Consider the following 27,668-nt stretch of genomic DNA (forward strand, 5'->3'; position numbering starts at 1 on the left):
AAGACTCCCCGAGAGCCGCGGTGCCGTTTCAGGGGTTGGGGAGCAGGGATGCGCGCTTCTCCATCCTTCTCGACCAGGCAAACCTCCCCAACCCAAAAATCCCCCTCAAAAACATCACCCCAGCGCGGTCTCCTACCCCATCAGCACCCCCGCTGCTCCCGCAGCCCCGGCCACCTTCAGCTTCTCCAGCCCAGCAGCGGCTCCGGGTTGAGCGGAGGCCAAAATCACCAATTCCACCTTTTCAGCCCTGTTTTGCCACCAGCGGTGACGCCTTTTCCCGGCAGAAAAGGAGAAAATTCAACAACGCGTTTAAGTCGTGATGCTAAAGACTACCAGAGCAACGGACCCCTGGGGCCACCGGTTTCCTCCGTCTCGCATAGCAAAATAAGCCCAATTTTCTTTATATATATATATGAATACATAAATATCTATATATATATATAAATCGCTGAGGAAGCGCTGCACGAGACTATAGCGTGGTCTCACTGCCCATGTCCCGAGGTGGCTTTTCGGTGTCGGTGTCCTCGTAGTCCGACTCCATCTCTATCTTCACCTGGGGCACGGCGCAGATGGGGTTTCGGGAGTAGTTAAATGCGGGAGACGACGGGCACGAAATCTTCAGGTGAAGCGTAATACTGAGGAGGAGGAGGAGGAGAGAGGGAAGTGAGGATCCGGGCACAGGTATCCGCATCCCAAAACCACGCCAGCACCCCTAGCAAATGGCGCTGCACGATGCTACCGCCAGCAAAAAATTCATAAAGATATGATATTTTGCCTTTCATACGGACAATCTGCAGCATTCACAGCTGCAGGTTGGGAATATTCCCAAGCTTTCAGGCTTCAGATGTAGATCCCGATCCTAAAAATCCCCGTGGCTGCGACCCGGCGGCGTTTTTACTGCTGTAAACCCTCTCCTGCCGTGCTTGGGATGCGCCATCCCACCCCGCCCCGCTCCCAACAACCCTGATAGCTGGGACCAGCGAACGAAAGCACCCAAAATACCGATGGGATGCTGCGAAAATATACTCTGATATGTCAGAAAAACCCCAGGATGATGGCAACCAGCTCGAGCGAGTCATGCTCAGCCGGAAGCCTCGGCCGGTGACCCCGAAAATGTCTCCCACGGAGGGTGCTGGTGCCCTGGGGATGGGGGGGAGCGGGTGAGGGAGCCCGCTGGGCGCCGTTTACCTGCGATCCAGGTCTGAACCATTCGGGGAGGAATCAGAACGCAAAGCTCCAGGTGGAGGACCTCTTTCCTGGGGGGACACGGAGGTAAAGCACTTCCCAGGTAAGGAAGGAGCCCCCCCCCCCCTCCCCCAAACCCCCTCATCCTCCCCTTCAGCCTGCCATTGGGTCCAGCATCCTCTGGATGGTAGGAGGAGGAGAAAAGCTCCCGAGAAATGCTGATTTTTGGGGTGATTAGAGAAAGAGCGAGGCCCCACCAGCCCCTGCTAGCAGCAGCTTGATGACAGAATCAATGAATTACGGCGTTAGGACTTGCTGGCATCACGACGCAACCTGGTGCCGAGCTGGAATAAACTCACCCAGATTTATTCCGCACCCCCTGCTTTTTGAGGCTCAAAACCTTCCGAAATATCTATATTTTTTTTAAAAATCCCCACCAGCATTGGCTCGGGGGGCGGGGGGGGAAGCCAGGAGAGTCCCGGCTTCCCCGCTACCTGAAATACAAAATTATTATCTGCACTGAGCCTGCTGCGTCCTCTCAAAGCTGCTCTGAACACAGCAAACCCTCCCGCCCGCTACGGCGGGACGGATCCAGGCTGCGTCCTTCAGCGGGGTTAAAGCCATCGGCGGCCGAGCGGATCCCGCCGCGGGGGGGTTAGGAAGCAGTGGGGAAGGCGGCAGAGGCTCCCGAGCTCTTTACTCACGGCTGAGGCAATGGGGACCCCCGTTTCGGGGCTGCGATGGCAGGGGCTCCATGGGGATCTTAATGACTGAGGGAGGTGGAAACTGGGGAAGAAAGTGGGGAAATTCGGTGAAGGCAGCGCCTGGGTGGGCTCCGAGACCGCCCGGAGCACCCAGAGGGACCCAAAACCTCTGGAGGTGGGTGTGGGGGGAGGAGGAGGAGGCTTTGCCTTCCTCTTCTCAGCCTTTCGGCCCGGGGAAGTGTCTGCAGCAGGGAGTTGCGCGGTGGGTGCCGTACCCTCAGCCAGGGCATTTTGGCTCTGTTCCCTTAGGATTTTATTTTTACCACAATTCTGCAGCTTTCTGGATGCTTTGAGCATCTCCTGGAGCCCCAGCCAGCCCCTCAGCATCACTTGCAGCCCCTCAACCAGCCCGTCCTATGTATGTGGTGAAACACCTCCGTGAATCAAAGATCTTCATCCCAAACCCACCGACCTGGGGGTTTCGCTGGGACCTTCCCGTCCCCGGCCGGGCCGGGATGCTCTCGCCAGTCCAGAGGCCCCCACCCATGCCACACCCACCTCCTCGTCGCTGCTGCTATCTCCTTTGTTGCCTTTTTTCTTCTTCTTCTTGTCATCCTCCTTCTTCTTCTCCTTCTCGGGGATGATGTTGTCAATCCAGGCCAGGTCGTGTTGGGAGAAGACAAAATCCAGCAGCCGCCTCACCAGGATCAGGGCTAAAATCTGAGAGGGGGGAGACGCAAGAGCGCAATCTGCAAGAGCATCTCATCCCAAGACCTGGGGACCACCATGGGACCAAGCCAAAATTTCCTCAAATCCCGAAAAACTCTTCTAAATGAGGCTGCGATCGCAGGCCGGGGGAAGGCCTTACCATGACGGGGAAGATGATGGCGGCCACGGTGGATTTGAGGATCCAGAGGACGGCCAGGCAGACGATCTGCACCAGCGTGAAGAGGTGGATGCGACGCAACGGCACGTGCCGGAGGAAGACGTAGTCGGGTTGGTGCTTGGCCGGCATGAGGAAGAGCTTGCAGCGGTCCCAAAACTGCGGGGGGATGAAGGCTGCTGTTGGCCCTCGGCCCCACTCCCCAGGCTCCCAAATAAACCCTCTTTTAGTCCCCCAAAATGGGGAATTGGGGGCTTTTCGATGTTTCTTGAAGGGTTTTGGATATCTGCTGTCCCATGCAGCTGGAAATATTGGATGCATGCAAATTTTGGGGTCAAAATCCCCCCTTTTGCCCCAGCGTAGAACCCTTTCACGGCCATTAAGGAGGAAGAGGAGGAGGAGGAGGAGCACTCACCTGGATGCCGTTCAGCGACGCGACGCCCATGTACAGAAAGACGCCGTAGAGCACCGGCATGGGGATGTACTGGGGACATGGAAAAAACACGGCGCTCACCCCAAGGAAGGCGGCAGCTCCTTCCCAGCGATGGGGACCAGCGATGGGGGCCATGGTCGGGGCTGGAAATCCAGGTTTTTCTCTCCAGGTCCCCAAAAATCTGCAGGGAGGGAGCGGGGATGGGGGAACGGGGTTGTTTTACCTTCAAGATGGGGGCCAGGAAGACGGAAATTCCCGTCAGCACAAAGACGATGATGCCCGTCACTCTCTGCTCCCTGGAACGGCGAGAGAAGCAGGGTGAGGCCGTGCTGGCTGGACCTGCTGCTGCGCCAGGATTATCCCCCTCGACCCGGAGGAAGAGCGTGGCCGAGCCTTCCTCACCTGACGCCCAGGAACTGGGGCTGCTCCCCCGGGGCGCTGGTCTCCGTCTCCATCTTCAAGCTGTCGATGTGGGCGATGGAGATGACGGTGGCCGCCACGTACCAGGGCAGCCCCATGAAGGAGCAGACGGCCATCAGGATGCCCACCCAGAACAGGTCCAGGTGGTAGCCCGCTGCTTTCTGCAACACAGCACCCAGGAGGGTCGGGGGGTGGGGGGGCAACGCAGCGCATGGAGCTGTTCCTCTGTTCGCCCCAGAGCCCAGCAAGGTGGGGGTTCCCCTGGGAAGGACCCTGCCACCCCCTGATGCACCCCGTGAAGCATCTCACACTGCCACGGCACACCCTGCATCACCCTCATGCACCCCACGTCACCACGCTGCACCCTGCATCACCCTGGTACACCCACCATTGCTGCAGGGCACCCCACATTGCACTGCTCCCACCCCTCATTGCCACAGTGCACCCCACATATCCCCAAAGCACCCCGTATTGCTCTCCTACACCCTGCATCACCCTGGTGCTCCCTGTGTCACCCATCATTGCTGCAGGGCACCCCAGATTGTGCTGATGCACCCCGCATTGCCATAGTGCACCCCACATCCCCCTGAAGCACCCTGTATTGCTCTCGTATGCTCTGCATCACCCTGGTGCTCCCTGCATCACCCATCATTGCTGCAGGGCACCCTACATCGTGCTGATGCACCCCACATTGCCACAGTACACCCTGCATCAGCATGGTGCACCCCACATCCCCCCAAAGCACCCTGTATTGCTGCAGAGCACCCTGATGCACCCCACTTTGCCACGGCACACCCTGCATCACCCTGGTGCACCCTGCATCACCCATCATTGCTGTGGGGCACCCTACATCGTGCTGATGCACCCCACGTTGCCCCGGTACACCCTGCATCACCACGGTGCACCCCACATCCCCCCAAAGCACCCTGTATTGCTGCAGAGCACCCTGATGCACCCCATTGCCATAGTGCATCCTACACCCCGCCAAAGCACCCTGTATTGCTGCAGAGCACCCTGCATCACCCTGATGCACCCCACTTTGCCATGGCACATCCTGCACCACCCTGGTGCACCCTATATCACCCATCATTGCTGCAGGGCACCCTACATCATGCTGATGCACCCCACATTGCCACAGTACACCCTGCATCAGCATGGTGCACCCCACATCCCCCCAAAGCACCCTGTATGGCTGCAGAGCACCTTGCCTCAGCCCTATACACCCCACGTTGCCACGGTGCACCTTGCAGCACCCCACATCACCCCGAAGCACCCTGTATTGCTGCAGAGCACCTTGCATCAGCCCGATACACCCCACGTTGCCACGGTGCACCTTGCAGCAACCCCACATCACCCCAAAGCACCCTGCATCACCCTCATGCACCCCGCATCACCCCGCCGCACCACGCTACCTACAGCATCGGTGGATTTAACACCCCGGAGGCTTTGTCACCCCAAAAATACAGCTTGCAGAGGAAAGGGTGAGCCCCTGCCTTGCACAGTGTGCCGAGCCGGGGCGAACCCCCCGTGCCTTGCAGCGGCACCCGGTCTGCCCCCCAAAAGCGGGTGCTCGCAGGGACGCAGGTGGTACCCGATGCGATGCTGTGCCCCCAGCGTGGGGCGAGCCCCGGCTCACCCGCAGCTTGTGCTCCTTCCTGTTGACGATGACGGCCGTGATCTGCTGGTCCATGAAGATGAGGATGGTGACGAGGAGGGCGGGCAGGGCGCTCGCCAGGTAAACCCACCACGGGTTCTTCCCGAAGGGAAACACGAACCACCCTCGGTCCACGCGGGTGGGCTGCGGGAGAAGCCACGGGTCAGAGAGGGGGAAAAACCCAAGCGCTGACATTTCGGGAAGCCCCACGTCACCCCTGAACACCGAGCATCATCCTATCCCGCATCCATCCCTGAATCCCACCACCACGCGCTGCTACCCAAACCACCCCCAGCATCCACACGCCCCAAACCCCAGTACCCCCCAGACGCTCCCTGGGACTCCCCACGTCACCAAGAGCAATACCCTGGCGTGGGGGGAAGAGGAATTTTTGGCAACTCTTCCAGAAAGGGATTTTATTGCCTTTTTTCTTTTTTTTTTTTTTACCTTAAAATCAGTAGGCACTTGGAGCTTTGGGGTGTTGAGTCCGAAAAGCACATCCAGCCCCACAAACATTAGTATGGACATAAAGATAGAGAAATCGCTAATAAGTTTACGCAGCTGCCAAGAGCGAGAGAAAGAGAAAAGAGGGAGAAAAATAAAACAACAACAAAAAAAAAAAAAAAGGAAGGAAAAAAAAGTCACAGAATTAGAATATTCCCCCAGAAAAGACAAAGCGGCTTTTAAGAAGATGCCCGGACACCGCAGGAGCCGCGATTTTCCCCGAAAGCGGGCGAGGAGCTGGAAAGAGAGCGCGGGCAGAGAAGCGTGGGGTCCCCCCCCATGCGGCCGAACCTTGATGATGCTGGGGATATGGAGCTTCGGGGTGTCCAGTCCGAAGCAGGCATCCACGCCGCAGAAGAGGAGGATGGAGAAGACATTGGAAAAATCAGCAATGAAAGCCCTGACCTGGAGGCAAGACGGGGAAACGGGGGTGGGGGTGAATAGTAATTAATGGGATGGAGAGGTTGATTAATGAGATGGAGAGGTTGATTAACGGGGTGGAGAGGTTTGCTCCCACTTCGGCACCGGTCCCTGGGCTTTCCAGCTCAGCTCACCCATGAATAACCAGGGTATAACTCCTAAAATGCAGATTTTTTTTTCCCCTTCATATCACAAGGTGATTCAGCGAGACCTGGACAGGCTGGAGAGTTGGGCAGAGAAGAACCTGATGAAGTTCAACCAGGGCAAGGGCAGGGTCCTGCACCTGGGGAGGAACAACCCCAGGCACCAGTACAGGCTGGGGTGACCTGCTGGAGAGCAGCTCTGCGGAGAGGGACTGGGAGTGCTGGGGGACGACAGGGTGACCATGAGCCAGCAGCGTGCCCTGGGTGCCAAGAAGGCCAATGGGATCCTGGGGTGCTTCAAGAGGAGCATGGCCAGCAGGGCGAGGGAGGTTCTCCTCCCCCTCTGCTCTGCCCTGGGGAGGCCCCATCTGCAGTGCTGGGTCCAGTTCTGGGCTCCCCAGTTCAAGAAAGATGGGGAGCTACTGGAGAGAGTCCAGCGCAGGGCTGCGAGGATGAGGAGGGGACTGGAGCATCTCTCCTATGAGGAGAGGCTGAGGGAGCTGGGCTTGTTCAGCCTGGAGAAGAGAAGGCTGAGAGGGGACCTTCGAAATGCCTCTAAATATCTGCAGGGTGGGGGTCAGGAGGATGGGGCCAGACTCTTTCCAGTGGTGCCCAGCGACAGGACAAGGGGCAACGGGCACAAACTGAAGCTGAGGAAGCTCCAGCTGAACCTGAGGAAGAACTTCTTCCCTCTGAGGGTGATGGAGCCCTGGCCCAGGCTGGCCAGGGAGGTTGTGGAGTCTCCTTCTCTGGAGATATTCCAGCCCCGCCTGGCCGCGGTGCTGTGCCCCCTGCTCTGGGTGACCCTGCTTGGGCAGGGGGTTGGGCTGGGTGACCCACAGAGGGCCCTGCCAACCCCGACCATTCTGTGATTCTGTGGGTTATTCAGCATGCAAGAGCCAAAGCTCGGGGAGGATTCTCCTAAGCGCTACCAACGTCCCCTAGAAATGGAGAGTTCTTCTCCCGGAGCTCTTCACACCCAGCAAAGAGATCGACAGCTCCCATTTTTCCCTACTTTTCGGAAAAGAGGGGGGTAAAACCCGGCGCTTTCCTTACCTTGGTGGGGAAATAGCGGCTGAATTTGAATTTTTTCAAGGTCAAGGTCATGGAGTAGGTCCCGAAGAAGAGGATGAAGGACATCAGGGCCAGGTCGGGCACGAATTTACAGGATTTCCCCACCAAGCTGCCGCCGTATTTGAGACACTCCTTCTTACTCAGCTGAGTCCAGTCCAGAGCTGTCAGGTTAATAGCATTGTACTGGGGAGAAACGCCCCCCAGAAAAGCAAAATTAGCATTTTAAGGAATTGTGGTGTGCAAGGAAAGGGGTAGTTCTCAACCAAATAAAGCAAAATCAGAAATTCTAGCAGTTGGGGCATGCAGGGAAAGGGATATTCCTGGCCAAATCCCCCAAATCAGCATTTGAAGGGATTGCAGTGTGCAAGGGAGGGGGGATTTCCCCGCCAAAAAAATGCAAAATTAGCATTTTAAGGAACTGCAGCATGGAAGAAAAGGGGCATTTCACAGGGCTGCTGCCTCCGGGAGCCCCATAACCACAGAGAAAACTCCAGAGCCGGTATTAATTTGGGCAAAAAAACGGGGGTTTGGTGCCGCTGACCCCAACCGCGAACCCGAATCGATGCGAATCCCGCGTTTCCCTCGCTCCGAGCCGGCGCGCTTTGCTCCCCGGATGCGAAAGTCCCTGGGATTTACCCTCCCTGGTCCCAGATTTCCCACCAGGATGAGCAAACCCGCTTACCAGAGAAACGTTAGTGGTGTTCGGTGCCACTGGAGCTGAAGCATCGAACAAGGTCGCGTTGGCTGCGGGAAAGGAGTTTGTTATTGAGGTTTTTGGCTAATATCGAGGTTTCGGTACTAAAAGCAGCCGGGCTTCACCCGGAGAGGCACGGCTCAGCCCAGCCGGCGCAAAAGCAAACGCAGGGTCGAGCACATCCTCCGAGAGCCACGCGGGGGTCGGCATCCCGAGGGCGGAGCAGGATTTGGGGAGAAAACCCCCCATTTCTAACCCCGCAGCGGCTTCTCCCTGATTAATCCCATGCGCCGGCGGAGAACACGGCTTCTCCTTTGGCGGCTTCTCCCTCTGGGGCTGCCCAGGGCCGGCGTGGGGATGATTTTAAGAGCTTCCCAGCTCCTAAAATTCTTAGGAGCTTCCCGGGGAAGCCGCCGGCAGCAGGGTCGAGCGCCCGTGTCTTCAAACCACAGGGGTAGCAGACTGAAAAAGCAGCCTGTTGGAGAGGCGGCACCCAGTCATGCCCAATTTGGTCTTTTTTTTGGGTTTTTTGGGGGGTTTTTTTTAAATATTTTAGGGGTGTTTTGGTGTCTCACTGCAAAAAAAACAATCCATCCTTTTCTAGCCCTCGGCACCTTCTCCTCCAGCGCAAAAAGCAGCTCCGCTCGGCTCTTCGGGCGACGCAGCTCCGCAGCTTCAGGAGCGCCCACGTTCTTTAGGGGTGCCCCTAAGTGGGGTCTGGGACCGCTCTGCCCCCCCCTCTTCCCTCCGGTCCATCCTCTTCAGCTGCCCCGAGCTGCCGCCTCCATCCCCGGCGCCGAGGGTTAATGAAGGAGAAGCGATTGCTGGGTTAGAAGCAAAGACCCCCGGGCTGCCGAAACCGGGCTCCGGGAAACGGCGCTGGCAAACCCAGCATTAAATACATCATCACCATTATTATTATTTAATTTTTTTTTTTTCCTCCTTCACCTTTCATTTTTCCAGAAACCGGCCTTATTTGTGATTTCTACAACTTACAGGGCAGGATACCACTGGTGGTATCTTAAGACCAGATCCCTAAGGGCTCTACATAAACCCTTTTAGCAGAGCAGAGAGAAAAGTAAAATACATGGGGAAAAAAAATAACAACAAAACCCCCACGGGGGAAGAGTATCAAATATTAAAATAGTTTTAAAATTTAGAAGGCGATACTCACTTGAGATTGAAATCAGCCCAAATTGATGTGTGCAGCAGAGACAAATATGGTACAAATCAGTTATAATAATCAAAAATCAGAACTAATCATAAAAAAAAGATTAAAAAAAAGGATGTAGGAGGGAATAAACAGAATTTCTCAATATCTAGAGGAATGGAAAATCCAACACGGACATCGCTGCTTTGGGCGCCCAGGGCAGCGAGGGCGAGGAATGGGGCTGGGTTGCAAAGAGGCTTCAGGTTTTTGGGGTGCAAATGCCTCTTGGCCGCCTGGATTTTGCTTGGGATGAGGGCTCGGAAAAGGGGGAGACCTCCCTGGAGGCTAAAGTCTTTGCCTCCCTCCTGCGTTAAGCCACGGCGGCGGGGGCTGCTGGGCAGATGCTGGCACACGTGGGTGGGTGGAGGTGGTCACGGCCCCGTTCGGGAGATCTCAGCCCCCCCGGGGATCGTGTCGGGCATCGGACGTCGCTTTCCCACCAGTCAAATTTGGGAGGGTTTTGATTCGGAAAGGATCGCGTCATCTGCAGGTGCTCCCTGCTGCATGCAGGGCCGTCAAAACTCAACGGGATCCGGTCCCTCAGGGGGTGGTTGATAAACAGGATTCGTGAAAAAATACAAAATTAAACCCAAGAAATGTGATTTCCATTGCGGCAGGTGAGATCTCTTCTTGCAACGAGAATTCTTGAGAACACGTTGCGTGGCAGGTCTTGGATGCTTTTACTTCTGGAGAGAGCTTCACCATCACTCCTCTCTGCCTCCCCTGTCTGCAGCTGATACTCCCCAAAATTGTTAGCATCTAGACTTTTTAAATAAATTCAGCTCATCTGAGAGCAGGCAGTCACTGGCATAGCCCAAACCAAAGATCTCCACTCCCTTCCAGGAGGCCACGGGAGCATCTGAGCTGCACCATTCAGACCAGGGATCATCGGGTACGTCCATCCAAGAGCAAAACCAGAGGAGCCATCAAAAAAAAAAATCTGCACAGAGCCTGATGGCCTCTCCTTTTTGAAAAGGAGTAAGAAAGAGGAGAAAAAACAGTCCAAGGAAGTTTCCACACCCCACCGGGACATGCCGGTCTGTCCTGGACACCGGAGAGGACAAAGCCCCTTCAGCGTATTTTCTGGAGAAGAAGTTTCCATTGGCAGCAGGCTGGAATTAATACTCTAAAATGTCTTTTTTTCCCCCCCGTATTTCCTTTTTATCCATCCAGGTCTGGCTGCTCCAGGCTGAGGCCCCAGCTCGCTGGCACCGTTCACCCTGTCCCCAGCAAGCATTGAAACGGTCCTCCATGGGGGAACAAGGCTGTACTTCCATCTTGCCCAAAATCACCCTCAGAGGAGGAGGACGAGGGTCTCTCCACCCCACACTGACCAGATAGCTGCCTCCTTCCATGTCCTCAGCCAACGATCCAGCGGGATCCACCCCCATCCCCTCCATCTTTCCCATCCGGCGCTGAAAAAGACGTGTACTCACCTGGGTCGGGAGCAACGCACTCGCACTTGTACATGGTCACGTAGTCCGGCTTGAAGTCCGAATTGATGGGATAGTACTTGAAGGCTCCGATCATCTTCTTTATGGCATCGTAGATGAAGATGAAGCTGATGAGGGTGGAGAAGCCTTCCTCCGTGAAGCGGGTGATGTATTTTATAATGAAGCTGGCGTCAGTGGCCACCAGGATAAGGCACTGTACGGCAGAGTGCAAGCCGATCCAGAGGCGAAACTCCATGTAGTCGATGCCGTTGCCTCTGAAAGTGGGGACACAACGAGAGTGGCCCCGTGAGAGTCCGCCGTGGGCTGGAGGACAGCTCCCAACCTGGTACAGATGGGTCCCGGTTCCCCCCAGCATCGCCCAACACCTACTTGCTGAAGTCGAAGAGCAGCTTCTCGAAGATGAGGATGGGGCCGGTGCTGCTGAGGATGATGAGTGGCTGCCCGGCGAAGAGGCAAAACATGGAGCCTGCCATCGCCGTGCCAAGGAAGCTCTCCATGACGCCCTGGGGATAGACCAAACCCAGCATTACAGTGACGCTTTACCACGTTACATCCCCACGGACACCTTGGATGGAGATGGGAATGCAGGACCTCTGCTTGGACCCATATAGCATGGTTGGGACCATGTCCCCTTGCTCCTGTTGTTGCCATTGAGATGGGTTTTCCCATTTTGCAGCTGTTTCAGGACTGTCAGTCCCACTTGGCAATGAATTTCCATCCCCAGCACTAAAGCTTGGCCTGGCACAAGGAGGGTAAAACCCATCCCAACCTGTCCTGTCCCGTCCCATCCCTGCTTGTTGTCCCCAAGCCAAAGTGACCCCATTCCTTGGGCTCAACCTGGTAGTTGTCCGTAGCGTCGCCAAGCAAGCCCCCGAACGTGATGGCATTGGTGATGCAGCCCAGGTAGATGAACAAGATGGCAGAGATGGACTGGATATGAAAGCCTTCATAGAAGTCGCTCGGGAACCAGGGCAGCTTCCTCTTGATATCCAGATAGAGGCCACCACAAAACCTGGGGAGACACCACCAAGGACCAGATGCATGTGCCTTCCACCAGAATAGATCCAGTGCTGCACAAAAGGCTGTGCCCGAAAGGACTTCACCCCTCCATGCCCCAGCAGGCCATGCGGTGAACCAGCAGGAGATGTTGATGGGTGCTGGGGTGCTGCTCACCTGCCGGTCCACGCGAGCTCTTCTCCGATTTCGTGAACTTCGGGCATCTCCCCATCGTCGCTGCCTCCTCCACCGCCCCCGGCGCCTGCCCCACCGGCCGTGCCATTCATCTGCCCCACTTCGTTCAGTGAGAAAACCGATTTCCTGTGGGAGAGAGCCACTGGTGTCGGCCACAGCACCTACCCTACCAAGCCGGTCCTGATGCAGGGACCATGACCAAGGCCATGTTGAAGCTCTCCACCTGCACTACAGCTTGGATTTTGGGGCAAATTTGGAAAGATCAAGAGCTGGATTTGCTCAGCCCAGGGGGGTAATGCAGATTTTGCAGAGCAGTAATGGTGCTGAGCTGATCTGGGCACCAAAACCGCTGAAAAATCAGCATTTCTGGAAAATTTCTTTCTAGGGATGAAGGCAAGCAAAGCTGCTGTCCTCCTCCAGCATCTCCAAACCGGGCAAGACAGGGATGGCCACAGGGCTGGCACCAGCCCCGTGTCTCCTACCCACCTCTTCTCAGCTGAGGGCACTTTTTTGGGTGGCTCAATCCTAATGTTGGGGTCCCACTCGCCGGGCGGCAGGACGATGACTTCATCCAGAAACTCATCTATGCCAGCGATCAGGTCTTCTCTGTCCCGGGCTTTATAGGCAACATCGCTAAAGAGCTGGGGGTGGAGAGAGGAGAGGTGTCAGCCCAGAAACAGCATCCAGCACACACACGCCCCACCTTGTTACGGGATTTTAAAGCTCATTAGTTTGGGTGATAGGATAAAAATTGCTTTTTCTTCTTGGCTCTGAGTAAGAGGGTTCCCGGTGAGGGCCGGGTGTTGCATCTACTCACATCATCCACCATGAGAGTCGCAATGGCTCTGCCGATCTCGTTGTAGGATTTGGCTTTTCCCGCGGGACCAAGGAGAATAAAGAGGAACCTGGGAAGGGAAAGGCGCCGTGTTGGTAACCTCGGACCATCGACATCCGTGTCGTGAGACCACTTGGTCCTTTGGACCTGAAGGAACTGCACTCACCTGGTGGGGACGGGCACCTCCGTCACCCCTCCCAGCATCGTCGCCTGAAGGAGCCGCACAAAAGCCACGAAGGGCTTCTCCAGGAACTCCACTTCTCCCACCAGCACGTTGGAGGCCTCCGCGTCCTTGGGGATCTTCTTGATGAACTTGTTCTTCAGCTGTTGGAAAGACGAAGGTGGGGAAGGGAGCAGTTGTCAAAATTTAGCTTTCCCCCATCTTTTCCATACCCCAAACGCAAAAGCTGAAGCCGCAGGCACAAAGCTCTTGATCTCTGATGGTCCCAGGACTCCCGGAGGTTGGGATTCAAGAGTCATATCCAAGAATAAACCAGCGAGAACTCATAAAGCTGAATTTCTCTGGTCTTCAAAACCACCGCTAAGCCCGAGATGAACTTGAAACCGCATGCTTGGGGCTCCCTAACGCCACGTGCATCCGGGCGCTTTGCAAACGGCGCTTTGCTGCGCTGGGGTCCGCGCGAGGAACACCCCCGGCAATCCCCCTGCAGAAGACCTGAGCCAAAAAAGACGGCTCCTGGAGCAAGCCAGCGTACATCTTTGCCAGTCTGTTTGCAGCCCTGGGCTCCCCCACGACCCCGTGTAAAGCCAAAACCCTGCTCAGCGCCGCGTGCAGGGGCTGTTTTTGTCGCTTGTTCCTCCCCGGTCTCATCCTCAGAGCAGGAACAAATAATGGAAGTAGGAAACCTCGTTTCATGGATTTATTCCTCGGGTCTCTTCTCCCCTGCAGCTCTTTCATTATTAGTCTAAAAGGGTTCAATACCAGCCCAGGCGGGGTGTTATTATAATCTATATGCCAGCATGAGGGGAAGCATGTGAGCTGGGCAGCGAGCTCTCCCCTTTCTAATCTTTTAAACCCGAATGGAAAAAAAAAATAATAATAATAATAAAGCAACTCCTCCAGTGCAGCTTGGAATAAGCAAGAGCAGGAGTTAACAGTGACCTCTAAGCTCCATGTAACACTTAAAAAGTCCCTTTGTAGTGGGCCTAATAGGGCGATTAAACCTAAATGCTTTGCATATTTTGGGATTAACCCTCCACACCCCGCCGCTGGGAGCTGATATTCGGGGTTCGTCAGCTGGCTGTCGGCTTGCTTTATTGCGGCTCGAATTTAGGAAGGTGCCCTGGAAAGCTTCTGCCTCCCTGATGTCGCGGCGTCCCCGTCCCGTGGCTCCCAGCAACACAAATATTCCCACCCTTCGCTTCCTCCTAAACCGCCTCACCCCAGGTAAGCCCAGCAAGGACGGCCCTGGGGACAAGCAAGCTGTCGTCCCGTACTGTCCCCCACAAACCCGCGCTGCGCTGAATTTTCCCTTAGGTTTATGCTGAAATCACGCGCAAATAGAAACAGAACAAAGCCCATATAACACATCCACGGTTCCCAGGCTAAATAGCCTTGATACTGGGATGGGGATGGGACACCCAGCAGAAGGATGGCACCAACCCTGCTGATTCCAACAAACCGGGGGCAAAAAGCTCCCCATGGACTCTCAGCTGAGCTTTGCATTAAGAAACCCCCGTCCATCACGCTGCAAACTGAGAGAAAAACAGAATCTGCTTCTGTATTTACCCGTTATCTCGTGAGCTGTATTGACGTTTGCAGACCCCAAGTGCTTGGCTGGGGTTTACCCTGCCCTTACCCAGCCAAGCAAAGGCTCCTTTAGGATCCCTGAACTCTTCCAAGCACTTTTCCTTTCCTACCTCAAGATTTTACGGAATTTTTTTTCTCCAGGTGTTATTTCTGGGACGGCTTCCCCACGAGTCAGCAGGGATCAATACGTGCTTTAATTTCCCTAATTAGGAATTTGCGTGGTTATCGAGCGAGCGAAGCGGCGCAAGGCCCACGTGGACCTTAACAACCCCAGAACAGCTGCGCCGTGGCGGGTCGTGCCGGAGATGCTCCCCACAGCACTGCACTGATGTTTTTTTGGGGGTGATTACCTGGTCGGTGCTCGGCGTGTCCGAGATGTCGTTCATGCTCCGACTCTGCGCGTGCCCTGACGGAGATAAGGAAGAGAAGGTGAGAAAACCGCCCCGTAACGCGCAGGCGAATTTCAGCCCCGCGCACAAGGAGAAAACACAGCGGGAGGACTTCAGTGCAAATTAAAATAACATTATTTATTATAGCTGGGCTTGCAAACCCGGTGCAAGAAGATAAAAACCCAAGAATATGAGTTTTTCTGAGATCAGTCAACCTGTGGTGGGATCCCTTTGTAACCACAATTGCCCACTCTCCTATCGCAACGTGATTTTTCCCTTTTCCTGCTTCTTTTAGGAGCGATTCCGCCTCCCCGCCACGCTCCCCGGCTTACGCAGGCGGCCGTAGCTCGCGCTCTGCCGCATCCGCAGGTCCTCGGTGGAGCGGTGGAAGGCAGCGCCGGCGGCCGGGCTCCGGACGGGGCTGCGGGCTGGGGGAAAGGAGCTGTTAGAGGAGATGTAGGCACCATGGGGAACCATGGGGTGATGCTGAAGGCAAGAGGCTGGGCTGAAAATCAGCTGCCCGCCGCAGATGTGACCCTTCCAGAGCTGATACACCAGCAATTTGCTTTTCCCTCCCACCCTCATTTGCGCTTTTATCCCACCCAGAGCCATTTTCCCGTTAGCAAAGAACAAACCGCCTTCACCCCAGTCTTCCCAGTGCACAGGCTCTGTGCAAGGAGCCTGCACCACCCCATGCCCCACCGATGATCTCTTCAAGGCTATCAATGGGTTCAGAATTGCAGTTTCTGCTACTTAGGAAGACCCAACACTTCATTTGGCTTTTTAATCTCATAGTTCTCCAAAGAAAGCCAGACTTGAGATTTGCCATGAACTTCACGCTTCAAAGTATTTACGTTGACCGCCACTGAATTTCACGTGAACGTTTCTCCTCCCTAAACTGATGACGAGTCCCATTTTTAATCTCAGATCTTTAAACTGAATTGCTTAGCTAGAAAAACTTCCCTTTTCCTCCATACGTTTTCTGTGTTAAGCCCAGCATTTTCTCATTAATTCCCCAAACTGTGTTTTCCTCGTAATAAAACCATCTGGACCAGTTTTACAGAGTTGCTCTGCATCTCGCTGAAACGCCCTCTGCAACCACAGCACCTATCCTCTTTTTTTTGTTTGTTTGTGAAACCCACTAAAAATAATGCTGACATTTCCACTGGGCGTGACCCTATTTTCAAGGTGCCAGCGCTATTTATTCCAACGTCACGGAGTTGCCTTTGGCACAAGGAATGCGAGGGACCCCCCTTCTCCTGCCAACCACCATCTTTTCCTTCGTGTCTCTATTTTCAAACTTGAAGCGATGCCATCGTCTCAGCAAGGAACTGGAAACACGAAAGCTGCCCCTATTTTCACTATCTACAGCCACTAACCACAACATTTCCAAGTCGTGCTCTCTTTTGAGAACTTGTCGGTAAATGTTAGCTCAAATATGTAGTCCTCCAACATGGATGATGGCTGCTTTGAATCCTGGGGATGCCCGTGGGGTAGGAATATTGCTTATTGAAGGCCTTTTCCACGTGCACTTTGAGCTTGGGAGCTGCTGTTCCTCTCTGCCCAGGGAGCAGCCGAAGCCCGGCAAATCCCGGGCTCCACCAAATGACCTCTGTTTAAACCTAAGTAAATAATCTAGCGTGAACAAACAAATCCCCTTTTGTAATGGCTCAAAAATAGGCAGGTTCAACCGCGGAGCAGACTGGATTTGTCTGTACGCTGCTCTGCCAGAAAGCCCCTTGGCCAAGCAACCGCCAACGCTTTTGGCCATCACACAACACTGACGGCCATCACACAACGCCATTGTCCATCTCAGCAGACATCTCCTTGCTCCCAATGACCCCCTCAATTCTTAAAGCCACCAGTGGCAGAGCTTTTGGGGTCTTTCTCAATGTAGTAAACAGTTGGGAGCCCCAAATGTTTGGGTTTCCCCCTTTCCTTCTCCTGAGATCTTCCTCCCCCCAGGCTTGCTCACTGAAGACTCAAGGATGCAACCAGCTGCAGGTTGGACCCCAGGGACTCACTTGTGTTGGTGGAGACGGACTTTCCAATGTCGACCAAGGACCGGTGGATTGGCTTCTTGGTTTGGTGACGGTGCTTCCTGAGGAGCACGTAGCTTATCTTCTCCCGCAGCTCTGGCTTGAGCAGACCGTCCTCGATCTGCTTCTCAATGACATCGTCTGCAAGCACCAAACGAGGGAGGTGCATGGGTTATCCCACTGCAAACCCTCCCAGAAAGCTCAACACAACACTTTTTGAACCAAGCTGATGGCTCCCAACTCCTGTCTTTGCTTATTCCCACGCAAGTTGGTTTATACTTGCACGCAGCAAGTAAATGCATTTAAATCTGTTCCCAGCACCTCAGGACACGAGGAAAAATCCATCTGAAACCACCGACACCCGCTTGTACCTATGATTTGGGGCAAAGAGTAGCCATCTAAGTCCAGGAGCACCGTTCCCGTCTGCAGACACGTCCGTAGCTCAAACAGGCTGTGCAAAGACAACGTGGACACGTGGGGCTTGCTCCACCTCTCCCCGCCTTCCTCCACCTTTTCTTCAAACTTTATCCACCTGAAACGAGAGCGGCAGCTGTGGGGACGGGCACAGAGTGGGGATGGTGTACGAGAAGAGATGAAGAGGACTGCTTTTCCCGCAGCATTTCCCTTCTGCAGGCAGCTTTGCAAGCCTGAATTAATTCATTCTGCAAAGTTTTTCCTTGTTATTTAGGATGAGAATGGAGAAATGAAGTCACATTATTAGACAAAGCGCTGCTTGCATGGTCGCAGAGCGGAGCAAAACCTCTCGGCTCCACCACGGAACTCAACCCCGCGGATGTGACCTTCCTCCAACTGCTTCTGCGAGATTTGGGAGGTTTTCCCATGGAGCCGACCTTGCCTTAGCCAGGAAGGGCACCCACATGGACCAGCCGCGCACGCAGGAAAGCAAAAACCCAGGACATTGCAAACAGGTTTTTAATTCCTTGACAATGCTCAAACTTCATTCCCAAGGTGGGAGACGAGAAGGCCTGCAAGCCCCTGGAATTCAGCCCTTCCACCTCCTTAATTTTCCCTTAATCTTACAAACCAAAGACTTCAGAACAAATTCGGGAATGGTGGCTGATTTCTCCCAGCTCCTCAGGAATGGGGCTTGGGCTCTGGGGAAGGCAGGCAGCTCTCAGCGAGACGTCAATTTGGGGAAGAAAGCTGCTTTTCCTTCTGAGGAGGTTTGAAGGCTCCGTGGATTAGCCTTCCCAGGGTTTAACCTTACAACTTTTAACTGGTACAACTGGGGTTTGGGCTCCTGCCGGCACAGAGGGCGCAGATGGAAAGGATGGAGGAGGAGAAGGGTTTTTGGATAGAGCTGATGGCTCCCAAACGCTGCAGGGGAGAGCAGGGGATTGTATCGGCTGCAGGGGGTTGCATTAAAATGCTGCTGCTGCTAAAGAGAAAATGCTGCATGTCACCACTAAAAAAGCCCCAAAATCTTATCTGGGAGTGCCAGGAATGGCCCGTGCTGAGGACAAAACCCCAGAGCATTCGAAAATAGAAAACTTGGCCCTAGCATCCATCACTCCAAAGCTCCCCACCCCGATTTTTTTTGCAGAAAAGCCTTCTCCAGCCCTTTAAACAACGCTGCTTCTCTTGGGAGGAGATTCAGGCTTCCCGCCGTAGCACCCGCTGAACCCCGGCAGCGCTCGCCCAAAGCCAATCAGGTCACTTTTCGTTTCTTTTTCGCCCCGTTTTCCTGCCGAAAGTGGGTCAGCATGCACACGGGCGGCAGCTTGGGGCGGCGTGCGGGACTCGAGGCACGTTTCCAGCCGCACCTTTGCCCCGGGACCGGCACCCCGTGATGCTTTCGCCAAGGCTACAGCAAAACCCCGTCTCCCTGCTGCGCTTGGCTGCTTTATTTCCATTTATTTCCATTTATTGCGGATTTAGCTGCAGGTAGCGCTGCTCCCACCGAGGAGCTGCTCTCCTAAAGAGGCTGAAGCTCTCCTCACCAGAGAGCGGAAATCGGGACTCCAGAAATCTCCATCCTGCCGGGGGGAATCTGGAAACCTCCTTCTCAAGCCCTCCCTGGTGAAAACCCCCACGCAAGCGCCGGTTTTTTGCCTTCCAAGCTTTTTGGGGAGTGGAGAGGGATGAGTAGACACAGACCTATGCAGAATCGGGGGAGAGGGAGGGGAGAAAATTAAGGATTTTGGCAACAGCATCTCTGCGCTGCTGTGTTTTGAGCAGGGCTGGCAACCGGGAGGATGCTTAAAAGCTTTCCAAATTTTTGGTGATGCTGATAACCAGCCCAAGAGATGGGCTGAGCGTGCTCAGGGCCTGATCCTGCTCTCCTCCTCAGCTGTCAGGTGAAACTCCACGCCCAGACTCACAAATCCCGCGTGTGCTACTGAAAGGAAAGGGCTTGGGATGCCATCAGCATCCCTGACTCCCTTCCCAAAGCCCCCCCAAACCTCCTACTCCTTACACAGCTGTGGCTAGGAAGAGAAAATCCCATGTGGATTTGAGATTTTTCCCTTGGAGAAGCTCCGAATTCAACAAAGCGAATGCCACTGGCAACCCCTCTAATACTTTTATTAAAGATGCAGCAGGTGGGGTTTTATTATTATTGCTTGAGGGGTAGGAAAAGTTGAACTTTTGGCCTGGTCAGTAAAAGTGTGGGGGGAAAAAAAGACTTGGGAAAATGTTCTTTATGTCCCCGATTCCCATTTCCCATCTCTCTGCTCTAATTCTCCAGTTTCCCAGCACGTTACCCTGGATTTTTCACCCCCACAGCACTCTCATTTTGCTCTCCTGCTGCAACTGGGAATGGGAAAAACCCCGGCTCTAGGGTCGATCCAACCTGGAGAGATGTGAGAGAGGATGGGAAATCTTCCTCCCTTCCTCCTCCTCATTAGGCTGCAGCCGCCATGCAAAGCCCCCAAAACACTGTGTTTTCTGCATTTCCCTAATTCAGGCATTGCTTTTTTAACCTCATTAAAAATGATGCTCGTTCCCTGACCCCATTTCCACCCTGGGATATTTAGCAGGGGGATCTTTACCCAACCCATTTGCAATCCAAAGCACCTCCCCCCTCCTCACCTGGCCGACTCTTTCCACTCCATCTCCTCGCCGTCGTGCTGCAGCGTGTCCATCTCCGTGAAAAGCGTGGGGTTGGGAGGCTCATCGTCTTCCCCCAGGATGTAGCGGAGGCGTTCGGCAGCCGGTGACACTGCCGGGGGGTGGAAAAAAGAGATTTACCATCGGCCGGAGACGAGATGATCCCACGCCATTCCCATATGGAAGACCCCAGGGGGTAAAGAGAGATTTGTAGGGCTACTTAGGATTCTGGGGTAAAAAAAAGAGGTTTTGAGGAAAATGTTTAAGGTGAGAGACGTTGAGGAGTGAGGAAACTCTGAGTAATCCTGTCCCAAGATCCCTGTGCAAGGAGGTACGGGATGCTGGTGGAAAGGACGAGCGGAGGCTGCGTAGCAGCCAGGAGGGGAATACAGAGGTCCAAGCCAGGAACTGAGGCGCGCAGCCACCCCTGTATACAATGCAGTCAAATTCCCCTTCCAGGAGCATTATGTACCCCATTTCTGGGGGGGTATCCCACATTTTTCTCTACCACAGAGCCTGCTTTTGCTAGGTTAGAGCTGCCTGCCATCAGCAACCATATCCTTATGGTCTCCAGCACCATGCATCGGGATGCACGAGTGCTCAGCACCCGTTTTCCTGCTGGATCCCCGAGGGGAACGTGTATCGTTTAAGGGGAATAATACAAATTTATCATTTCTGCAGGAAAAATCCAGCTTCTTGCTGCAAATAACCAGCCAGGCTGGGGAGGGCACCTATTGCCTCCCGCTCCCCATGGTCTGTCTTGGGAAGGAGACCGGCGACGTGTTGCCCGTCTGCAAACCTCCTGACTGATGGGAGAAGGGATTTTCCTCTTTGGTGCATTCCCTGTGGCCACGGGAGGGTGACGGGTGACGGACCTGCCTCTCTCCTCCCGAAAAAAAAAGCCAGGCTGGTTTTTCTTTAACCCTCTCCATCTTCATGTGCTTTCCTGGCAAAGCCGCGTAATTTGGGGTGCAGGGAGGAATCAAACGCCTGTGTATGGACCTGGACGTGGCATGGATGAGACTGCTCCCCAGTTGCCCCATTATTCAAACAAGAAGTAAAGATCAGCCCTACGCCAGGCTCCATGGAAATGGTGTGTTTGGAATAAAATCTCGGGACTTCGCCCTCTCCTGACACAGCAGGAGTTCACCCAGCTTGGACAATGCCCGTTCGCAGAATCCTCCTGCTCTCAAACCTGGGAATAAGAAAGGTGGGTAATACGGTACCCAAAAAAGCAGGTAATTAAACTGCTGCGTGCGAGTGGAAATAAAACTGGGAATATTGCCCTGTCCCCCCATCAGAGCAGACGAAACCCAAGTCGTGGCGGCCGTGAAAGAATAGGATGTCCCTTGCGCTCTGGGCTGAGCCTGCTTAACCGCTTCAGCCCTTGAAGTCCCACAGCCAGGACTAAAGCCCTGTTGTCAAGTCCTCCTTCCACTTCCATAAGCTTCATTATGATGATTATTAATATTCCTGTTAATTTTAGAGCTGGGCTACATGCCCAGAAGGGCAGTTCTCCTTCCCCTCTGTTCTGCCCTGGGGAGGCCCCATCTGCAGTGCTGTGTCCAGTGCTGGGCTCCCCAGTTCAAGAAAGGTGAGGAGTTACTGGAGAGAGTGCAGCGCAGGGCTACAAGGATGAGGAGGGGACTGGAGCATCTCTCCTATGAGGAGAGGCTGAGGGAGCTGGGCTTGTTCAGCCTGGGGAAGAGAAGGCTGCGAGGGGACCTTAGAAATGCCTACAAATATCTGCAGGGTGGGGATCAGGAGGACGGGGCCAGACTCTTTCCAGTGGTGCCCAGCGACAGGACAAGGGGCAACGGGCACAAACTGGAGCAGAGGAAGCTCCAGCTGAACCCAAGGAAGAACTTCTTCCCTCTGAGGGTGACGGAGCCCTGGCCCAGGCTGCCCAGGGAGGCTGTGGAGTCTCCTTCTCTGGAGATATTCCAGCCCCGCCTGGACATGGTGCTGTGCAGCCTGCTCTGGGTGACCCTGCTTGGGCAGGGGGTTGGGCTGGGTGACCCCCAGAGGTCCCTTCCAGCCCCGACCATCTGTGATTCTGTGCTGTTCACAGAAGAGGGGATGAAGTCAGTGTGACACCGGCAATCCCCTTGGCCTCATGCTGTCTGCTTTGCTCTGCAGCTCAAACCTGAAATCTCCTGCAATCCCCCAAACTGACACGAAATGCAGTGAGCTGGGTGGTGGCAAAGGGCGTTTGCTGGAAGCACTCATCTTGGGCAGGGTCTCCGGATGCATTTGGGAAAAGGGGGAACCGCAATTCTGCAGGAATGGGGGCGGAAGGGTTAGAGCTTGGCAAATCCGCAACTTGGTGGTTGCTGCTCCCAGCTCTGCCCAAACTCCCCTCCTCCTGTGCTTAAGGACAGGTTCCTCCTGCTTCGACGTGCTGGAGGGTCCCTCCAGCAACTGGTTTTGGGGTGTCGGGGCTGCGACACACTCTAACCACTGGAAACCGCACAAGCTAAAGGAAATCTTGCACATGAAGAGCTTTTTGGGGTGTTTTTAGCTTTTTTCCCCCCCATTCTCCCCCGGTTTAAAGAATAAACCCATCTCTCGACACGCAACGTGTGCTTCCCGGTGACGGCCGCCTCCTCTCCCCGCTGCTCGCTGACCCGAGCAACGAGCCGGTTGCTAAACCAACTGCGCCGGGGCTTTGCTGCACAGCAGAAATTCACGGGGTTGATTCACGTGGAGGACCCTTTCGTGCCCGGGAAAGCACCCAGCCCAGCGTCTGGTTACAACCCGGCTCTCGGTGTTTTGGTTTTTTCTCCTGCAAATTCGATCCAGCACCTAAATTAATCCTGGGAAGCAGCAGGGAGAACACACGGAGCAGCAGCATCCAGGCACCTCCGGGGAACGCAAGAGTAAAACGGCTGCAGTGACCCTGGCCAAAACCCACAAAGCCACCCCAAAATCGTCAGCTGTTTCTTGCAATTCCATGGGTGCCCACGGCAGATCCGCACCTCTCCGATCCAGCTTTAACCACGGGAAAACGCTCACAGCGGCAATTCCTGCTGTACACCCAGCAAACCTCCGGCGTGATTTCGGCCGCACTGGATCCGAATCGAGCCCACAGCCGCAGAACGAGCTCAGCATTAACGCTGGTGATAATAATGGAGTAATTTTACGTACACCAGAGCCTACATTTCCATGGGTAATTGCACAGGACAAGCCGGTCACACTGATTTATACCTCCTTTAATTTGAGGTGCACGGAGCCCTTCACACCCCAACGTTGATCCAGCAGTGAAACCTCACCTAGCGATGCCTTTCCAGACTAAAAATCCCGCTCTGGCTTTAGGCACAATAAAAAAAAAAAGGTGATAAAAGGGGGGACAGGGGAACACGGTGCTGCCTGGGGTTTGCAATCCAGCGGGACTAAGCCTTAAGGCTCTGGCACAGTAACCATCCGCTGTCGTGGTCCTTCTGAACACGCAGCAGCCGTTCCCTGGGGTTTCGTAGCTCAGAAGGGTTCCCTCTCCCCCAAAAAAGAGCAGAGACGGGGTGCATGTCCCATGGGATTAGATGCTTCATTCCTGTTCAAGGAACCCCCCAGGTCCGGGAGACTTTTCTCCTTCCAAACATCATCTGACCTGCTTCCCTGCTGCTGGGAAGCTGGTACAGCTCCCCCTCCCATCATATTTTTGGGGTGAGCTTTGGAGCTCGGTGCCGTGAGCTCAACCCAACCCCGCGCAGGCTCCCAAGCTGCTTTGACAAGGCAAAAGCAAAACCAAAAGAAAAAAAAAGGAGTCTTTCTTCCCCTCCAACTCCCCCGACCGCAGACACCAAAGAGCAATGGAAATAACTCACCTGGAATCGTTTCCATTTTTTCCCCCATTTCTTCTTGGCTAAACCAAACCTTCACTGCACGGTACAAAAAAAAAAACCAACCCAAACCCCAAAACTTCCTCCTTTATCCACTTCGGCTTGTTAAACTCCCAAGGCTTAAGGAGCAGATTATAGGCAATATAAAGCACTTTCCTCTCCCTTCAGCTCTCATGACGGGAAGTTACCAAATCAAACGGGATGCGTGTAGGAGAGGTGAGCGCTTCGGGCGGCAGCGGGACGGAGGGAGTGAGAAAGGGGAGGGGGGAGCGCTGGGAGGGCAGAAATCAGCCCTTTAGGGTTATTTTGTAGAGGGTTTTTGTTTCCCACTTGGAGCAAGGTGAGAAAATCCCCTCCAAGCTCAAAGTAGAGATTTTTTGATTTTTTTTTTGGGGGGGGGGGAACACCCAGATGAGGGAGATTTCCTGGGTGAAAGCAGGGCTGCTGCAGAGTTGAGGCTTTTTGGGGTGCTTTTCCTCCATAAAATGACTTTTCCCCCCGCAAACCAGCCCAGTGTTACATCCCGGTGGCATTTACCGCCTGCGGGAAGGAGGGGACGTGGTCCCGCTCGCGCTGCCACCAAAGGCACGAAGGAGCCGCGAGTGAAGCCCGCCACAAAGATAAAACCTGGAAAACCTTTCCCTCCGGAGGGAAAAGCTCAGCCGAGCCCCTGGCCGCTCTGCTGAGCCGTGACGCCGTCTGCTCGACAAAAACCCAAATGCAAATTTCTGTAGAGGGGGTTGGGAAAAAAAAACCCAACCCAAGAGATCGACAGCTACTTTGCTGTGCAAAATGTTAATCTTCGCTAAGGAGATTTAACGAGACCGGGCAAAGCCCCGGGCAAAAGCCTGTCGGGAACAAGGTGTGATGCCCGGAGCACATCTGCATCCCCAGGACCCCACTGTTCCCGCATTTCTTCGTTAGCAGCATCCCAAGCACTAGGACAACCTCTTTTTAGCCCAACCATCACCTCAGCAGCCTCAAATCCCATTTCACACCCCGTGCCCAGCTCTCAGAGACATCCACGGGGCAAAACAAACCCGAGAAGCGTTGGGAAAAGCAGTGCGAAACGCTAACGCCGGACCAAGCAATGTGGCTGGGCGCACGGGGCGGGGGGCGATTCAATCCTGGATTAAACGATGCCACGAAACCCCTCCGGGCCTTCTCGGGAAGCCCGCGGGCGACTCACTGCTCCTGCTGGCGTTGTCGTTGCCGCTCTCGTAGCAGCCGTGGCCGCCGTCGTCGGTGTCGGAGCGATCCTGGCGCTCGTAGTGCCGCTCGCTCTCGCTCGTCCTGTCCCGGCTCGAGGTTGATCTTCGCCGACGCCGCTTCCTCCGGTAGCCCCGAGGCACCGGCACCCCGATGTAGATGGAGTGGTAATCTAGAGGGGAGGGGGGAAAAAAAAAAGCTTTAGAGAGAAAATCTGTGTGTTTCTCACTTGCAATGAAACAGGGGGATATTTGCCTTCTTCCCACCAGGTTTAAAACACCCACAAGAGCTTTTCCCACGTCGTGCACGGGATGCGCCGAGCCGAGCGTTGGGAGATCCGATGCACCAGCCAGCAGGGAAGACCCCGCTGCCATTCGGGGCATCCCCAGGGTTTCGCTCACCTTCCTCATCGTCGTATCTCCTCCTGGAGCCGCTGAGCCCCCTCTCGCTCATCCCATCCTCATCTTCCAGCATGGTCCTGCCGCTCGGAGAGAGCTGAGCCGCGGAGAGGAAGAAGGAGAGAGATTTTAAAGGGTGCTGGGCAGGGGAACACACCTCTTCGCACACCCGTCGGGTGCTCCCCACTACGGGAATCCTCCACGCGTGGCCCCAGTGAAACCCCAAGGTCCTTCCCGGCCGGGGCGAGGAGGCAGCAGGGAGCCGGGATCTTCCCTGCGGATGCTCCGGGGACCCTCCAGCACCTCCTGCAAAGCACCCGCCTCTCGCTCACCTCGGCGAGCTCTCAGCCCCGCATCGCTCTGCGCCAGCCCTGCCCGCGCTCCACCTCCGCTCTGCCCATATTTAAGAAAATCCGGATAAATTTCACCAGGGTTACGTCTCTGGTCTTTTATTGCTGCTGCTCAAAGGAAGGCGTCAGTGAAACGTGAGAGATTATTACAGAGATTTGCCGGTACGACTACAGACACAAGTTCAGTTAACAGGGGTTGCTTGCTGGCAAGAAGCACCCATTTAATTTTTGGGGGGGACCTGCACAGATAAAAGGGATTTTGCAGAAGCGGAGTTTGTTTTTCCCCATCTCCTAAACGCAGACTTTAAGCCATACGTATGCTGCTGCTTCCAGATGATATTCCTTCAAACCTGCCGTTTTATTCCCCATATGAGTTTCTTTGGATTTTGCCATGGATGCTAATTAATCTCCTAATTATCTGACCTCCAGTGATTGCCTTTCACACTTGACTTGGATGGGAGAACGGTTACTACTCATGGCAGCCCGGTCGATGCCTCCCAAAGTCACTTTGAGAGCGGTCAGAGCGCCAGCCTCTCCGCATGCCCCGTTCCGGCTGCTCCCATCCATGGCAAAACCATAGCATTATCCCTCTATTTCAGGGAAGGAAAATCTCAATTCAAGCCAAATAGATTAAAAATATAAAGTGAATGGGGTGTACACCTAAAGAGCTGGCAGGGTCCAGCACTGGCCAGGGCGGCTCTGCTTGGCTTGCCGAATTACTGACCCATTTTGCCCCAAGGCAAAGACCGATAACGGGCTCCAGCCTAAACCCAGTTGCTATTTGAAAACATCTCTTGATTTAACAGATTTGAGATTTTTTTGGACCATGTTAATCTAACACTTTTTGCACAGATGCGGGAACCAATTTATTTTAGGGGCAAGCACCTCCGGATGGACAACTGCGCCCAGAGCTCCATGTATTAAGGGAGAATATCGGTCCCCAGCCTTTGCTTCCTGGGAATAACATTATGGGGCTAATTCTGAGGATTTTAGGAAGTTGGTGCTGGCAGAAGCAGCAGCAAAATACCCACCCAGCTGCAGGCATAAGTATTTTTGCTCTAAAAATGAGCCGGTACCTTCTAACAGATGAAGGGAAGAAACCCCCCAAGAGATTTCCCCACGAGCTTCAGCACTAGGTCAGGGTCCCCAGCTGATGGATGGGGATACACAGCCCTTCGGCTGGGTCTATACTGGGAAGAAATATAACTATTTTTCCAATATAGCTTGGCTGGCAAGAGCTTTACCACAGCTCTGTTGGGCAGCAAAAATAACCCATCTTCTGATAAACCCACGCTTTGTTAGATCTATTGATAAAGGAGAGGTCTTGATTAATTATGGCTGATTTATGAGAGTTTTTTCTCTAATTTCTCTAATCTGAGATTTTTTCCGCCAATTTTACATATACAGCTCCCCCCCCCCCAATCCTCGCATACAAGCACGACACAGACTAGAACTGCTTGAAAACACGGCTGTAAGCGCGCTAGAAACAAGGGGACAAAAGGGAGAGCGCTGTTATCCTTGCCAATGAAACCCCACCACCCCCACCAGCTCCCAGTTCAACAAAACCAAGTTTTACCATCAAAAAACTCACCTTGAGCTCCCCTAAAATGCTCAGAAATCGGAGGACGGGGCCGCAGAGTAAAGTCACGGGTGCTGGTGGCTGTGGGAGCCCAGATTGCCTTGAGATAAAGCCGCTCTTGCAACCATCGTATCGACGCCTACTGCCAACGGCTCTGTAGCTCCCAGGTTAAAATGTATTTTGGGCGACGCTGATTGACTTTGGGAGCAGAAAGGCATCAT

The 27,668-nt window shown here is 54.3% G+C and overlaps 1 protein-coding gene across 1 annotated transcript; it reads right to left on the reverse strand.

Annotated features, from left to right (window-relative positions):
- Positions 1 to 353: 353 nt before the first annotated feature.
- SLC4A5 (solute carrier family 4 member 5) lies at positions 354 to 27,527 on the reverse strand. The gene is made up of 27 exons (XM_075444542.1): positions 27,460 to 27,527; positions 25,522 to 25,615; positions 25,101 to 25,292; positions 20,055 to 20,184; positions 17,375 to 17,535; positions 16,989 to 17,144; positions 15,297 to 15,392; positions 14,926 to 14,981; positions 12,971 to 13,128; positions 12,787 to 12,874; positions 12,456 to 12,610; positions 11,952 to 12,095; positions 11,616 to 11,790; positions 11,148 to 11,281; positions 10,761 to 11,032; positions 8,103 to 8,164; positions 7,403 to 7,603; positions 6,075 to 6,188; positions 5,727 to 5,840; positions 5,262 to 5,423; positions 3,608 to 3,786; positions 3,429 to 3,501; positions 3,188 to 3,256; positions 2,758 to 2,931; positions 2,448 to 2,609; positions 1,189 to 1,256; positions 354 to 635 (listed from the first exon to the last, which is right to left on the reverse strand). Exons 2-27 carry the CDS (start codon positions 25,592 to 25,594, stop codon positions 470 to 472), a joined length of 3,534 nt encoding a protein of 1,177 aa, XP_075300657.1. The 5' UTR covers positions 25,595 to 25,615; positions 27,460 to 27,527; the 3' UTR covers positions 354 to 469.
- Between the last annotated feature and the right edge of the window lie 141 nt (positions 27,528 to 27,668).

Source organism: Opisthocomus hoazin, chromosome 28 (genome assembly GCF_030867145.1).
Source record: "Opisthocomus hoazin isolate bOpiHoa1 chromosome 28, bOpiHoa1.hap1, whole genome shotgun sequence".
NCBI classification, from domain to species: Eukaryota; Metazoa; Chordata; class Aves; order Opisthocomiformes; family Opisthocomidae; genus Opisthocomus; species Opisthocomus hoazin.